The sequence below is a fragment of the Melospiza melodia genome, chromosome 3 (genome assembly GCF_035770615.1).
Source record: "Melospiza melodia melodia isolate bMelMel2 chromosome 3, bMelMel2.pri, whole genome shotgun sequence".
Classification (NCBI taxonomy): Eukaryota; Metazoa; Chordata; class Aves; order Passeriformes; family Passerellidae; genus Melospiza; species Melospiza melodia.
The window spans coordinates 50,933,705-50,949,968 of NC_086196.1; the positions used below are offsets into that span (position 1 = coordinate 50,933,705).

Below are 16,264 nucleotides of genomic sequence, written 5' to 3' on the forward strand. Positions count from 1 at the left end.
AGTGCTCAATTCAAGCTCAGTTTATTTGAAAAACACCATAACAGTTAAATGGATTCCCATGGCACAGATCCGAATTCAATATGGAAAATGAAATAGCAATATCTCAATGGTGTCCACCTTTGACATGAAAAATGCACTGAAGAAAATGGTCTATCTGAGAGACAGCACATATTAGTCAACAGCTATTTAAGGCAGCAAAACAGCAAGCAGCAGAGATCTCTGGGCTAGAAAAAGCTTGAAGTCTTGATCAATGTGCTACCACAACAATGCAAGCAACCTGAACACTGAAAGACCAGCCCTTCCTTTCATAGCATCATTCACAGCTTCAGGTTAATAGACACGAGGGAGTCCTGGCCACATTAACTGAAATAACAGCACTGACTTGTTTCACACAGTTGCTAAGACAGAGGCTGCCTGTTGAAAACACAAACTCCCTTATTCCATGATTTCATAGGCAATCTGCAGGAATTTTAACACAATGTGCAAGCACTTCTGGACAACACAGGACATTGTCAACCAAGGAAGCAGCAGGTAAGCAGCAGGAACCTCACCTGACACACTGCCATCAAGCTCAGGCAGGATTCCAGGCCATGGGGGACAGCAGGACTGATTGAGAGGCATGAGCTTTGAAAAAGAGTGCATTGTGAAACCAATGCACACTGAACGGGCTTGCCCAGATACTGCAGTCAGAATAAATAACATTTTAGCACTCCCAGCTTCATGAGCTTTTCTTAATGATTGTGTTGATGAAGCACACATGTACGCAACCTTAGGTCAAATTGAACAGAGTTGTATGCACAGAAAGCCAATGTCACTGAGGTAATACAAATCATTTGGAGATTGTCTTACAGGTTGCTTTTTTTTTACAAAAATGTGTGCATGTTATTTATAGCCAATTTTATTTGTAACCCATTTGATTTTGAAACAAGCATAGCGATTTTGAAGGAAAAAAAGAAACATAAAAAATGTTGAGACTCGAGCTTTTTTCTTCACGCATTTTTGGCATGAGCACAGCACCCCATTCTGTTGACTTTAGCTGCTGTCTCTTCCAGGTTCTCTTCACTTTTATATCAATTGAGCCAGTGCTTCCACCATGCTCAGGTATCTATCAGCCAATCTCTGTCTCCCAGAAGAGTCTTTGGAGCCCTCATTGAGCATGTTGTTTAAGAACGGCTGTGTCTTGGTGTGCCTTGGACACAAAGAGTAAAACTATCATATTAACAGGGGAAAAAAAATGGGTAGTCTAATAGTAACGGTTTTGGTGGATATGGGATTTATCAAATTCATAGTAAGAGAGTTAGCTATATTTTCCCTGAAAAGGGAATGATAGGATTTTAACAAGTTTTATTTCATTAATTAGTGACTATTTCAGTGGACCTTTAGGTTCGGTAGTCACATGCATTTGTCAACAACATGTAACAAGGACAAATATGACAACAGGGTTGATTCAAGAAAGTAAACACCATCTGGTAGTAATGAAGAGCATGGAGAGGTGATTTTATACTCTATATGCCCAGCATATGCCCAGGGGTATCCATGTGATCAAATTCTACCTGTATGTACAAAAAGCTGCCAACGTGTTTCTGTTATGAACAGTACCACCATGCAGATACACACAGGAAAAAAAGATTTTATCACACCTCTCAGGCTTCATATCCAAACATGCACATTGACAATATCAGTTTCAGGCACTTCAATTATCTCCAAGCTCCTCTGCACACTCCTGCCCTTATGGGGGAGACCCACAGTTTCCCTTGTTCTAGATTCAAGAGGGCAAACAGATGTCCAATTCTGTCTTGCTCAAACTCCCACTGGACTCAACAGGATGTTATAGAGAAGGCTGAACACACTCATTAGAAATACTGTGGAATATCAGAATTGCTATTATGCAATCCCTCCTCTGGGACCCATGTACAGCTCAACCTGCAGCTCCTGCACCCACAACACACAGGCCACAACCAGAGATCCATTCAGCTGAGTGCCTGCTTCAGGCATTTCTGCTCTCCAAGTAACACTGGGATGTACAGAAGCTAACTGATATTCCAGAGAGCAGGACAGAAGATGCACTTGTGACACCTCTATTTAACAGGAAGGACTGAAGCATAGTGAGGCAGAATCATTTCTCATCTTTTAGAAGAGTGTACTGGCAGGGCAAACCATCTCACTTCCCCTCACCCATGCTACTTTGCCATCTGAACTGCCTTGCAGGCACCTGGCACACATCACACAGCTTCTGAATCAATACAGCACATGGAATGTGTGTATATTGACACACGCAGCTATCGGGCTATTTCACAGTCACAACAAATGAAAGGAAATTAGGTAATCAGCTCCAATTATACTTTGACAATAGCTTCTAAATCTCACTCCACTGAAGAGTTTTCTAGCAAAAACAGAAGCAGTAAAAAAAAATCACAAAGTTTTAAAAGATGTTGACCTTTATTCAAACAAGAAGCACCAGGTATGAGAAAGTATATAGTTCAGGCACACGTGCACACCTGCTTTGCTCTTGCTGACCGCAGATAGCTGCAGGGCTCTTCCTGAGAGACATCCTGCATACCACAAAAGAGCTGGAGAGTATGAACTGTGACCCCCTTCAGCTTTGATAGACTTGTCTTTTTTTTTCAAACTTTCTCATCCATCATGCACACTCTTTCTAATGTTTGTCTCAATTTTACTAAGATCCCTGAAGGGAATTTCATTGCATCTCTGACACTGCTTTAATTGCTGTCAGCTGGAAATAGTGAGTTTCTACATGTGATTAGTCCTATTTGTAACCTCCTAATTTCATTGGAAACTTCTGGTTGCTTCTTACTTCTATTAAATGAGTGAGATTTCCTTACATGGCTGTAAAATGAATCTCACTTGGGAGTTTTCTCACCCCCAAGGTGTGTTGAGAAGACTCAGGACAGCAGTTTTAGATAAATAATTTACTTTCATAACAAGGAAGGATACTGTGTGATCTTTTGATTTCTCCTGTCATAATAAGCAATGCAGACAGTAAAAGCTCTCTTCTGTCATTATTTAGAATGATCATCATGAGAGCTGCTAAAATAAAATCACCTATTGCCTGAGGCAGTTCCTGAAGTGACCTGATCTGAGATTTGAAGGGAGATGGTATTCTTTTTGTTCTTTTCAGTCTTTAGATTACACAAATTCATCAACTAACAAACACAGCTGCCCTGTAGCACTTCCAACACAGTCAAAACCTAACAACTTAGAAATCTTGTCAAATGAAAACTAACACTAGACTCCTATGCATCATTCCCTTAGACCAAAACACACAAACAAAAAATATCAGATCAAAGCAGTCAGATCAAATTACATAAGCTTCATGGGAAAAATATCTGACATTCTGGTTATTAACCTCAAGGGAACTTTAAGCTTTTATGGGGGTTTTCCAATCATTGCTGAAAAACAAAAGGAAGAAAAGGTTTGCATGGGAATGTATAGAGTGTACCCCTGAATATACATATGCGGCTGACATGGCTCATCTTAAGGTAGAAAATGGCAATCTAGGGAATTTATTGCAGCTGATGGATACAACATGCAGAAGCCACAAATGGCCTACAGGAAACAGTTCTTGATAATGCCTGATATCTCTCTGAGTTTGTCAAGAGAGCCTTTGGACCAGGTTCCCCACAGGATTCTTGGTGCTGCTGCTATGGAAAGAGAGAGTACACTCAGAGGCTGTAACACAGCAGCAAGAACAGCTCTCAGCTCTTTGGTCTGCACTCACAGGACAGAAGCATCTTTCATCCAAACCCATCTCCTTCTCTCCTTTGAAAGGTAGGGAAGGGCAGTGGATAGAGAAGCTTCAAGCTCCATCTGACCTGCACGCAAAAATAGGAAGAGGCATCCAAACATTCACATTATTCTTTGTAGGAAAGACCAGGCAGCATTGATGCAGGGCTCTTTTTCTTTAGGGGAGAAAGAGTTTTGCACCTTGAAAGGAAACACATACCACAGGCTGAGAACCCCAGCTTTAGGGCAATGATAAGGTTGAAACACTAAGCTCTCACAAGTCAGGAAATACCAAGCAGATGACACTTGGCTCTCTGCACTGTGCAGAACACTTTGGCCAACAGCATGACAAGACCAGAGAATAGACAATTTTGCTGATCACTTCCTGTAATGGTGAATTGCTTGCTCCAATTCCTGACAAAAGGCAGAGTAGGATCAAACATACATATGTGTGTGTGTGTGTGTGTGTGTGTGTACGTGTGTGTATACACACGTGTAGTTATAAGAAAGTCTACACAAAATAACCAGCTTGGACAATTTGCAGAGGGTGTAAAGAACCAGATTTTGGCCAGAACTGCCAGAGGAACTCTACTATTTGTATATCCTCCGTTACTTGTGTTCAGTCTCACCTGCAAGAAAGTGTCATTCAAGATTTATTTATTACTGAACTCGAAAACTGTGGCAGACAAAGAAAGCCAACCAGGCGTGAGCCTCTTTTGCCCAAAACATCGTACAAACACAAATAGCTTACAGTCTATACACAGAAAAGGCACGTAAACACTGAAGATGAACTAAGGAAAGATCAACTGGATGGGGAAGGAGAATACTGGAGAAAAATGTACAGCAGCCAGAGAGAGCCCAGTCACAACTATGAGTCCCAAAAGATGCCAGTTTCCAGGTCCTTTGGGCTCACCCCTAGCAGCAGCATTGCAGTAGCTCTCTTCTCTGCTTCCACCTCAATACTACATGAATTGTGAACCTGTGGTTATCTCACCAGTCCTTCTACCAAACCAGCAGTGCTGTGTCTATTGAGATTTAGTGGGTCTGCCACCAGCCACAGAGATGAAAAAATTAATCTCTATCAGCCATTTAGTCTTAGTGTCAGATCTGGCTTTGCCATATAGCAGGAAAAACCCTGACTCTCATTGCTGTAGACCGCTCCTGGTCTTGCAGCTAATGAACATAAACACTGACACTTCATAAGAGAAGTACTTGATACTCATTTTGCAGTGGAGAAAATTGCTGCACTAGTTACAGACAAGTAAACACTTGAGCTTTTTGCCATTTTCCCTTCAGAGTGAAATCAATTATCCATGCATGAATATTGCCTTGTAATTTTTTTGCAAATTAATGGAAGTCCATTGTCAAGCAATGACAGAACTTTTGCTCTGGGAGTCATTCAGCAACTGAAAAAGGGAAGCTTAAACAGAAGGGCAATTTACCAAATGAACACTTCTTTCAAAAAAACTTTCCCTTTCTTTCAGAAATGTAATTTATGGAACCTTTCAAGGAGAAAACATGATGGAAAGATAAAACCTCCTGTTTAAAGTTCAGATTTGCAACTAAATCCACTTAGGCTGAAATCTATCAAAAATTTGGCATGCTTGGAAACTGCTGCCCCAGGAGGAGATGGTCTGAAATACAATCCCGTTAAATACAGTGTAAAAAATAAGTTATCCACTTTGTTTGGTCTTGCTCACCAGAATTTATGTAATAAATGCTGCAAAAAGAAACAGCATGCAATGAAATTATTATGCCCTACACTTTCTGCAGACTGAACCCCTCCTCATGTCTCATGGCCAAGAGCATCTCATATGTTAGGCCATATATTCCCTCTTGTTCTCATCAGCCTGCTCTGAGTTCCCATGAATGCTAATTCATGTTAATTAATTAATGTCAAGCCACACCATGTCATTAAAGACACTTTGTTTTTGCAGAACTCCTTTCTACCTTTTGATAGTTTGTGTCAAGACTTTTTTCCACTTGAGATCTTTCCCATGTAAGTTCCCATCTGATGTGCAACAGAGTGGCAAGTACTGAAAAATCAAGGCCCCCAGCTGCTCCCTTCCTCCCCCCTGGACTGCTGGGCAGGAATCCAGGGCCTGCCCTCCTTTCTTCCAGCCCTTGCCAGAGGAGAGGGACAGGGCAGCCCGCGCTGTTCTTGCTCTCCCTCCCGTGGTGGATGCCTGCAGTGCCATGGGAGAGGAGAGGTGACCTCGCTGCCCCTGAGGACGCTGCACAAGCGCTGCCTCTGCTCTGCATTTGCAACGGAATGGACAGGGGGAGAAGTGGAGAAATACCTGTATGGACCCTCCCGTCTCTGCTTTTTATTCTGCGTCACTTAAATCTCTGATGGCCCTCTTCCAAAAATAAGCCATCCAACACACCAGAGACAATTCACTGAACAAATAAACCTATGGTACTCAAATGCGAAGCCTGATTTAGTTTGTATGTTGACAATCTTTTTCATTTCTGCACCCTCTTGTGGGGACAAAGGTACCTTTACAGTCTGTCCTACCCTCAAGTACATCATAGCATACTTATTTCAGGACCAGGTTTCACTCACTTGATTTCATGTCTTTGATAGAAACTTTTACTTTAAAAAGTGACATATGTTACAGTGATTTTTCACTCTACAAGACCCATCAGCCCATGTGACAACTGCTCCCTTGACTTGAGCAGTGTTATACAGCACTATAGGTAAAAAAAGGTGATGCACAGTGACCATACCATTAACAAATATAACTTTACAGAGCCAGGGTCAGTTTCACTAACACCCCTTTGTCTGCACTAAGTGGCATCCATGTGGAGGCTACAGTGAATGAGAACTGATTAAAACACTGTGATTAAACGCAATAAATAATTCTTCACCTGTACAGACAAGGACAACTAAGACAACTGAATCAGAGACCGTTGGTAAGCTGCGTTGAACGTGTCCTCCTGCTTCTAATAGAGAATCTCCTTTTAATTTTACCACCATTAGGTTCACAGTCCCAAAGAGGAACACAGTGTGCTTGGATGAGAAAATTAGGATAAAGACAAGTACACTGAAACCAGCATGGCATGCATGTATCAGCCTCACTGAGAAGACATTCTCACATTTTGGTATCCCCATCTTTCTGACATGCTGTCAATGCCATACTTCTACATTGTATTCTCAGAACAGCAGCCCCACACCCTAGATTCTACCATTTGCAGGAAGATGCCACTAAGAAGAGCAGCAACTAGCAAAAAAATAATAATAAAAAAAAAAAAAATTGGGAAGCAATTCGCAATTCTCTAGATGACATGATTTAGGTCCCCAGCTCACACATTTTGTATTCTGCAACACTTCCAGACACATGGTCTGATTTAACAGCATTTCTGTACAAGTAGACATGTTGCAGTTAAAATATGGTTAAAATCATTTGCATGTCTACTAAAATGTCACCCACTCCTCTCCCCATCCTCCAAAGTAGTAATGAGACTCAATGGCAGATTTTACTCAGACTAAACTCAACCATTCCTCCACTTTAGTCCAGATAAGAGCAAGAAAAAAATAATGGAATTGAGGCATTGCCTTCCCACCCTGACATCCAGGGGTCATGTGCAATCTGCAGGTTTTCTCTGTACTGCAGCTTGCTACATGGATCATAGTGAGTCCATCCTGAATACCAATAAAATTATTCTTTATCTCTTTCTACTTGCATTTCAAGAAACGTACAAATCTCTCCTGAGCTTTTACACCATTGACTCACTGATAATACCCTGTTTTAATTCTGAAAAATGGTCAGAATATTAGTAATTGCATGATAAAGGTAGGCCGAGTAAAAAGACTGTGAGCACTTCATGGCAGCAATTTTATTCAAAAAATCTGCAAAATACAGCATGAAGCCATGACTTAACGAGCATTCCAAAATAAAGACATTTTTCTTTTTTTGCATGTAAGTACTCCTTAGGTGCCCTAGGAAAGATTCAAAGATTTATAGCACATGTATGACAGCTAATTTGTATACAGTTCAAAAGTGAACACCGAAAAGACAAGAAAGTATATTATTACATCCTCAAAACAAATTTAAGGCAACACAAAAGAAAAAAATTATCTTTACTCAGTGACTCAAAAGATGACACAACAAGCAGCCTAAAGTAAATGAAGGGGAAAAAGCTGGGTTTTGGATAGGTATGACGTAAACATGCTCAAGCAAGTTTTCTAGCAACCCACTGAGCAAGCCAGGGAGAGCACTGGAAAGGATTCTCTTCAGGAAATGTTCTGTCTTTCTGTCCCGACCAGAATTCTAGGTTGCATTCTCTATTAGCCTGGATTTTCAACAGCTGATGAAACACTTAGTGGTCATTTTTAAAAGGTAACAAATTTGAGAGGGGAAAAAATTCACTGAAGGGCAGTTACTAACTCATCAAAATGATTTCTTCTGCAAGGATCAGCTGAAGCTTCCATTTGGGAGACTGACTTGATGAGTTCTGTGGTAAGATGTGACACTACATTAGCTTTGCTGCTTGAGGACCACTGATAATTTGGTAAAGTCATATTAAGCAACCCTCTGATACTAAGTGTTATCACACCGATCTACAAACTAGTCCATATTCTTCTAGGTAGCTTTCACTTCCCCATAACCAAAGTTTGTGTCCTTGTATCCCATGCACACCACTGCACTACAGCAATGGCTGTAATTCAGACCAATTCCCTATGTACATGGGAAGTTAGGCCAAGACTGAAAAACTGCAGGAAAAAAATGCAGGTATTTATGCTATACCTTCTCTTCTCTGCTTAGTTTATTTGCTTATGGGCAATATCGTGTTACATCTCACTAGCACTCCTTTTCTTTTGGCATAAATTATTACATGTGAGATTAGCATATTGCAAATTTTTTCTGAAGTATTTTCTCTTTCCAGGTTTGCCTCCAGTGTTGCACTGTTGCACTACCACTGTAGACAATATTAAGGAAGTAATTAGCAAATAATAACCAGAAGCGGATAAAGAAATGTCAAGAGAAGCATATCCTGTGAAAATACACAGGGCCATTGAGATCAAATGACTGGCATCACCAGAATTTTGCTGTAGAAGACAGTAGAGGGTCAGAGGATGCAGTATTGACACCGTCAAAAACTACTTTGACTATATTAATTTGGAAGAAAGGACTACAAATTTTAATTGTGAAATGGCCTTCATCATTAATCTACAAAGTCAACTCTTTAAAAATCTACCTCAGACCACAATACTGAATCAAACAGAAAATTAGGATGCATTTAGGTTTTGATTCTAAAGAAAACACAAAATTTTTGGAAATCCCTGAGACCTCTGCAAGACATAACCTCCTTTCACTCCACAAATTGCCCAAGAATGTTTGAATTTGTTCAGATAAAAAATGTCACTCCTGAACCAAACTCGGACCTTCGTTGCTGTTCAAAAATAGGTCTTTGATTCCAACTTTTTCTTACTCAGTTTTTTATTTTCAGGCGCCTCTGCACTTCCTGGTCTCAGGCCTGACAGGAAATGAAGCACCAAAATACCATGAAAATGGCTGCGCCTGTGGTGAGGCTGGTCTGGCTGAAGAAATGGAAATATGAGCAAAGTCCAGAGCAAGCCAAATCTTGAAAAGATCTGTAGCCTGGTTTCCAGACCAACAGGGTTCAGATAGGTTTTGGATAGCAGCTAAACCTTTGGAGGCTTTTCAGAATGAACTAAACCTTGAAGTTTGCCCACTGTCAAGAAATACAGCTGTTCCTCGAGATATTCAGGAGGCAACAGGGGGCCAATGACAGCACCAAAAGCGGACACAATTTGCATTATCTACTTCTTTTTGTTTGCTTGGTCCTGCTCTTCCCTCCCCACTCACATTAATTTCTAGTCTTCAATTCTAGTTTTAAAAATCCTACGGGCATGCAGTCAACCGACCATCTTCATTAATGTCTGACACATTATAAGGTGAAGTTTATGTTGGCTGTGTGCACAAAAATTACTTCTGACCCCTGACGAAAAGTTTGCTGACACTTTCAATATCAACTCCCACAGTTTTTGGTGTTGTTTCTTTAAAAAGAAGTGTCTTGAGAGTTTATTGCAAGAAAGCATTGTTGAAAGTGTTTTATTTTCAGAGCTGATGTACCCTCGGTTGTACCAATGCCCATTTGCAGTAACAATGTTGTTAGGATCTGGAGCCACTTACAATTTTATTTATGGTCTTGGTTTTTCAGTCACAATTAGAGTAACTTTTCCAAATGTTTTGGTTTGCAGGCGCCATCCAAATGGGTCCTTAACTTGGAAAGCTTTGATTGTGTTTAGCTTCCCTTTACTGAACTACCTTAGCGGTCCATCTTATATTGGTCAGTGTTGTGGAAGCTATCCAGCACACTAAATGCTATTGAATACTCACAAAGCATGTGCCAAGGGAGAAAAAGAAAACAATTGTTCCCCAAAATATTCTGCTGCTGATGAAAGAAACTATTACCAGGCAGAGGTGTTCATTTCAAGAAGTAATTTCAAGCAAACTTTCTTCCTTTGTAAGATCTATCAATTGTATTAAGAAAAGCACATGGTGCAGCAAGGCTTTGAAAGTATAAATAGTTTGTGGTATGTTGCAAGTGATCAAGATTTTAAAATAAGAAACACTTGTATCCTATTGTTTGTAGAAGTACATCCACACACACAACACTGCAACTGAGATAAAAGCGAAGTTGATGGTTTCAAAAATGCAGTATAAACAATGACAAAGTGTGTTAGTAAGTGCAGCGATCATAAACTTACTTATTTGAGGAACAAAATGAGCTTTCTTCAAAGCACTGTGTTTCAAAACAAAAGTACCTATATCCTCAACATACGCCTAATTTCCCTAAAAGAAGAAGACAGCAAGGCTCAGATCTCCTCAGTTTCACACATCCAGAAAGAATGGCTACATCTCACAGAGCAGAACAAAAATGCAGCATTGCAAAATCATTCCAACAGTGTGTTACAAAAATTACCCCATACTACCTGGTTTTCTATTAACAAGGTAAAAGGGCAAGGCTATTTAAGATATTTTGTGGAATGTAAGAATGTTTTACATTAGTATTTGACACAAGGGGAGAAAAGAACAAGAGCAGCCAAACTGGCTACAGTCCTTCCAGATCTCATGGGTTCTTATGAGACAGCTCTCAGCCTACCTTTCCATAATGAAAGCCATTGTTCTGTTGCCAATATTTGTTCATTTGAAATAACAGTAAATACAACAATAAAGAACATTATCCTCCTGCATCCCTGAGGCTCAGTTAGCAATTAATAATTGAAATATTGCATTTCACCTCACTTTATCTATTATTGCAATATGGTCCTACTCAGGAGACCAGAGTCCAGGAGAAACCTTAGCAAAGAGTAATCCTGGTGACAAGAAGCCAAGACTGGTACAAACTCAAAGTAACTTTGGACTATCTCTAACTCAGTGAGGACATAGAAACTCTGAAACTCTTAGACCCTGGTGTACATCATGGCTTCCCAATAAAGATTCAGGTATGCATCAGCCCATCTCTCATCAACCCTTCTCTATCCTGGCACATAGTTAGGCAGTCAAGTAAGTTCTGTCTGGGTCCACAGTTTGGGCAGAGAGGGACAGATTACAACACTCACATTCACTTTAGATATAACCATGAGGTCCAAGGGACCAGACTCTAAACAAACTGGAACATTTCACCTACCTGCTGACTATTCTGCCTGCCAGAAATCATCCTAATAGCTGTTATGTAGTAGGAAGCCTATGCGCATCACTCCTTGCAAACCTGCAGTCACATAAGGCTGTTAAACAATCAGAAATCTCTAGGAGATATTATTTGTGTGAAAACTCTGATTTATTGCTACTGGACTATTGCAAAGCTTCCAACATATGAAAATCACACATTCACCTGGACTACAGACATGGGCGGTTCTTGTGGGTATTGCTGCCCAAATGAAATGCAAAAATATTATTCCTGATTAAATGGGGAAACAGGTCTGTAAACTACTGAAAGTCTTTTCTGAACGTAGTACTTGAGCTGTTCCTTGAGCTAGTGAGGACATAAAGTTAAAACAGGCCAGAGATCTGTTTATATGGATGAAAATCTTAAAGACAGATGTTGATATCCTCCCTCCCTGCCATGCCATCACCCAGTTTGTTGCTTAAAGCTCAGGGAAGGAAAAAACCTCCGATCCATGTGTTACCTTTCAGAAAATGGTAGAGTGGCTTTTGCTAGAGGGAACTATAATTTTATTGTCTTGTCTCTGCCAACGTTCATCTTATGTCAGATTTACAACTGCAGTAGACTGTTCCTGATATTGTCACCACCTGGCAAGACGAGTATACCTCTGACAGTATTGTGATCAGGGATGTGCATTCCCTCTCTATGATCATCCCATCGTTTTGATAAAATTCAGATCAGCAGTGAAACACACCCTGTTCCCATGACCTCTGGTTGTTTATGAAAATTTCAGCCTTTATCTGTTATTCTTCAAGCCACAAATAAATATAAAATCCGCATATGATGTGTAGAAAAGAATGGCTTTTCTCAGTCGCCACACAGTGGCACAGCAGGTGAAAAAAAGCCATAGATTTTCTTGGTTTTTCTACACAGCTTTGGTTTGTTGTTCCTTGTAATTATGCAGATACTATCCTTGGATATTTGAGAAAGGTACATGTGGAAAGGGGTTATATAGTCTGTGAGCTACAAGCAAAATGACTGCAGGAGTTAAGAATGATTAAGCGGTGTGGTATTTGTTGCCATAATAGCACTGGGTTTTTACTGTCATTTAAAGTACAGAAATAGTAGAAATAAACCTGCCTCACTCAAAGTTCAGCCTTGTGGGAAGATGTAGAAAGTATATGTGCATCAGTGCGTGCATGTGTTATTTCACTCCTATGGGTGTCTGCCTGTCCCTTACTTGCTTTGGGGAAGGATTTCCAATGTAGTCTAGTATTTGTACGGGTGAGCCCTTTTCATAAGAAGAGCACAGGCAGCGGAAAAACTAACATGAGCTCACTACCTGCAGTCCTTTACTAACAAGGCTAGCTACATCTACCAAAATGTTCAAGTTCATTTCAGTCTGAAAGCTTGATGACTTCAAAACCACTACCTTTTTGGTAGCAGAAGCAGGGGTGGGCCTTTCACCAGAATTGACTTTTCTGCTCATGGTTCATAAAGATGCAGACTACTCTAAGGTACAGAAATGAGTAACGCACACTTTGAATTGGTGAAGGAAGGAACAGAGGGATTTTTAACATCACTCAGATTACAGCGAAGTCTAATACATTTGCATGAGTCTCTGGCATTTAATTTGTTAAGAGTTTGCCAAAGTGCCCTTGGCCAGATTTTTCGTCCCTTTTGTGATGTAGACAACCCCTCACTGAATGAAAAGTATATTCTGCAGTGATTTATATCCATATTTTAAATCGCTTTAACATCGTTTGGGTTATGTATCATCTGAAGGTATTGTAACTGTCACAATCACTCATACTTTACATTTGGATAAACTAAGGTTTGGTAGCATTTCCAGTTTACTTCTACACTAATATTTAGAACTCTCTTTATGTACAGAAAAAAAGAATACATGTCCTATCTTGCAAATTATGTTTATACATTTGTTAAAATGAACTTGAAAGTAAATTGTAATGTTAATCTGTTTATTAGAATAGTATATACCACCTGACAGTGTAAAGGGGCTTCAAATCAGGGTCTTAAAAAGTAGAATATGAGAATCACTTGACTTTGTTGGTCCCACACTATAAAATACCATAGACAATAAAATTCATGGAGCAAACTCAGTCCTTTAGGGTTTTCAACTAGCAGCTTCTAATCTACAAATCATTTAAGAGGAAAAAAAACAAAAAAACAAAAAACCCAAATTTAGTCAGCAAGGCAAAACTTTTCCTGAAGAATTTCAGGTATGAACAGCTCAGCCATCTCCCACAGCCATTTCACCTTGAGCTGTCCCTATAGCACCTTACTTAATAAAGGGTGAAAGAATAAAAAAAAAAAAAAAAAAAAAAACAAAAAAAAAAACAACAACAACTCAACTCTTGGGATTTTACAGAAATTTTCTGAAGGACTTAAACAAAATAGGGTCTATTTCACTTTGCAGCTGCCTGTAACTTTACCATAATAAACTCTAAGCGCATAGCCTTCACCAAAACACTTAAAAACAGCTTGAAAGAGGTATTTGCTGCCCGTTATGTTTACTCAAGCACTTGTTTAAAAACACATTTAAGGAAAATGTTTTTATTTCTACAGATTGCATTAATTATAGCTTTGCAAACACTGCAAGCTCTACAAGAAGACTGAACTGAGCTATTAGCTGCAAACCTCAGGTCTTGGCTAGAATAGTGGTTATGGCTTATTTAGCAAGCCTAATGAATTGGCTCACCCATCTCTACGCGGAGTTCCATGTATAGCACCATGGAGCCTGGAACAGCCAGAAAGGCTTGTTTCATGTTGCTTTCTAATTAAAATGAAGTAAAATCGGTCAGCCCGAGTCGGTCCAAAAGCGGACCTCACCGCAGCATTATTCCTCTTCGGGCAAATAAAAGCATTAACACGGACATTAACGCCGGACCGTAGCTCTGCGGGGACCCGCAGTAAACCTGCGCTTCGCAGCCGCGGGCCGCGCTCTGCCCGGAGCCGCTCGGCGGGCGGCGGTGCCGGCTGCTCCCGGGGCGAGCCGCGGCGGAGCGCCCGCCGGCCGGGGCTCCAGCCTGGCCGGGGCTCCAGCCTGGCCGGGGCTCCCGCCTGGCCGGGGCTCCAGCCTGGCCGGGGCTCCCGCCTGTCCGGGGCTCCAGCCTGGCCGGGGCTCGCTCCCGGCTGTCCGGGGCTCCAGCCTGGCCGGGGCTCCCGCCTGGCCGGGGCTCGCTCCAGCCTGTCCGGGGCTCCAGCCTGGCCGGGGCTCGCTCCCGCCCGGCCGGGGCTCCAGCCTGGCCGGGGCTCCCGTCTGTCCGGGGCTCCCGTCTGTCCGGGGCTCCCGCCTGTCCGGGGCTCCCGTCTGTCCAGGGCTCCCGTCTGTCCGGGGCTCCCGCCTGACCGGGGCTCGCTCCCGCCCGGCCGGGGCAGGGCGCAGCGCTCGGCCCGGGAGCCGCGGGCGCCTCTCGCCGCCCCGGAGCCGCATCGCCCGCTCAGGTGCTCCCGGGACCGGCCCCGAGGGCGGCCGGCGGCGGGGTGGCCTTACCGTGAGGGCGGAGAGCTTCTGTGCCGGCACGGCGGGGAGCAGCTCCGGCAGCAGCAGCAGCAGCGGCACCCACATCCTGAGGCGGCGGCGGCGGGCACGCAGCGGCTGCGGGCGGCGCAGGACGGGGACTCTCCTTGGGATGTCGCTCCCCACCGACGCCTGCTTTGGCTCCTTTTCAACCGCTCCGGCTGGGAGGTCCCAGATCAGGTCCTCACTTTTCTTTTTTCCCACCTCAGTCCTTAAAATTTGGGGACGCCTGTAAAGCTGAGAGGCGGCACTTTCCCCCTCTCTCTGTGTCCCTCCCTCGCTCCTCGGGAGTCAGCCCCGGCTGGGAGATGCTCCCCCAGCCTCTCCTCTCCCGGAGCCCTCCCACTGCCGGGGGAATCTGCCGGACGCCGCCGCCTCCCCCGGGGCGCCGCGCCTGCCTCCGCCTCGGGCGAGCTGCTGGCTAACCCTGGGGGTCCCTTTCTCTCCCTCCCAGCCCCGAGCCCTCTGTGGCAGGGAAAGCGGGAGGAAACGAGTGGGACGGGAAGGGAGGACCCACCACCAGCTCCGGGAGCACGCGGGCAGGCACTGCCGCGGAGGCTGGCGGTGTGCGACCTCTGCGAGCCGCTCTGCCCCTTTTCCTCTTATCCTTCCCCCTCCCCAGCCCGGCCTCCGCTTTCTCCTCCCAGACCCACAGATCCTCGCCGATGAACCCTCCCCGGTGCTCCCGGGGGGTCGCCGCTCGCTTCCCCCGCAGGGTTTGTTCCTCCCCCTCGCCCCCGCCACATGCTGAAGCAACACGTACGGACACCGGCAGCCCCTGGCGGGCGGGAGAGGTGGTCCCGACCCCCGCCCCGGTGAGCCCCGACCTCCCCCGGGAGCGCCCCTGCCCTGGCCCCGCCGCGCCTCCCGCGGGCACCGCAGGGGCAGGAGCCAGGACCGCGGCGTGCAGGTCTGTGAGCCGGGACCAAAGCCAAGGTGGCAGCTCCCGTGGGCGGGCGGGCGGCGCTGGGGGCTCCGGCGCTCCAGCAGGGCGGGGAGCGGGCGCTGCTGGCCCCGGGCGCTGAGATGCGGAGGCTGCGGGGCGCAGTTAATGCCAGGTGAAACCTTGCACCCCAGAGCTGCGCTTTTCTTTCTCATCTCTTAGGAGCCAAATAGAGGTCTGTTTGTATTTCCGTACTGTGAAGGATCTCCTCGTCCCTGCTGCCTGAAAGAAACCCTTTCACTACAGTTTTGTCACTGGAGTTCCCTGCTCCTCCCGGGGACCCAACAGCTCACTGCCAGCTCGCAGAGATCCCCACAGATAAGTGGTACTGCAAGAGACGCTGAAGCGGTCAGGGCTTGCTTTATTCTCCATGTGTGCGTGTTTGTGGGACGGGACAC

The 16,264-nt window shown here is 43.9% G+C and overlaps 1 protein-coding gene across 6 annotated transcripts in view; it reads right to left on the reverse strand.

Annotated features, from left to right (window-relative positions):
* The window catches only part of SMOC2 (SPARC related modular calcium binding 2), a 138,081-nt gene extending 122,783 nt beyond the window's left edge, over positions 1–15,298 (reverse strand). For 2 of the 6 annotated variants that reach the window (XM_063151709.1, XM_063151707.1), the window contains exon 1: positions 14,897–15,298. In XM_063151709.1, coding sequence (XP_063007779.1) covers positions 14,897–14,971 — 75 coding nt within the window. In that variant the 5' untranslated portion in view covers positions 14,972–15,298. The remainder of the gene's footprint in view (positions 1–14,896) is intronic. The other 4 variants (XM_063151708.1, XM_063151706.1, XM_063151711.1 and 1 more) reach the window with 4 other exon arrangements.
* Positions 15,299–16,264: the final 966 nt, after the last annotated feature.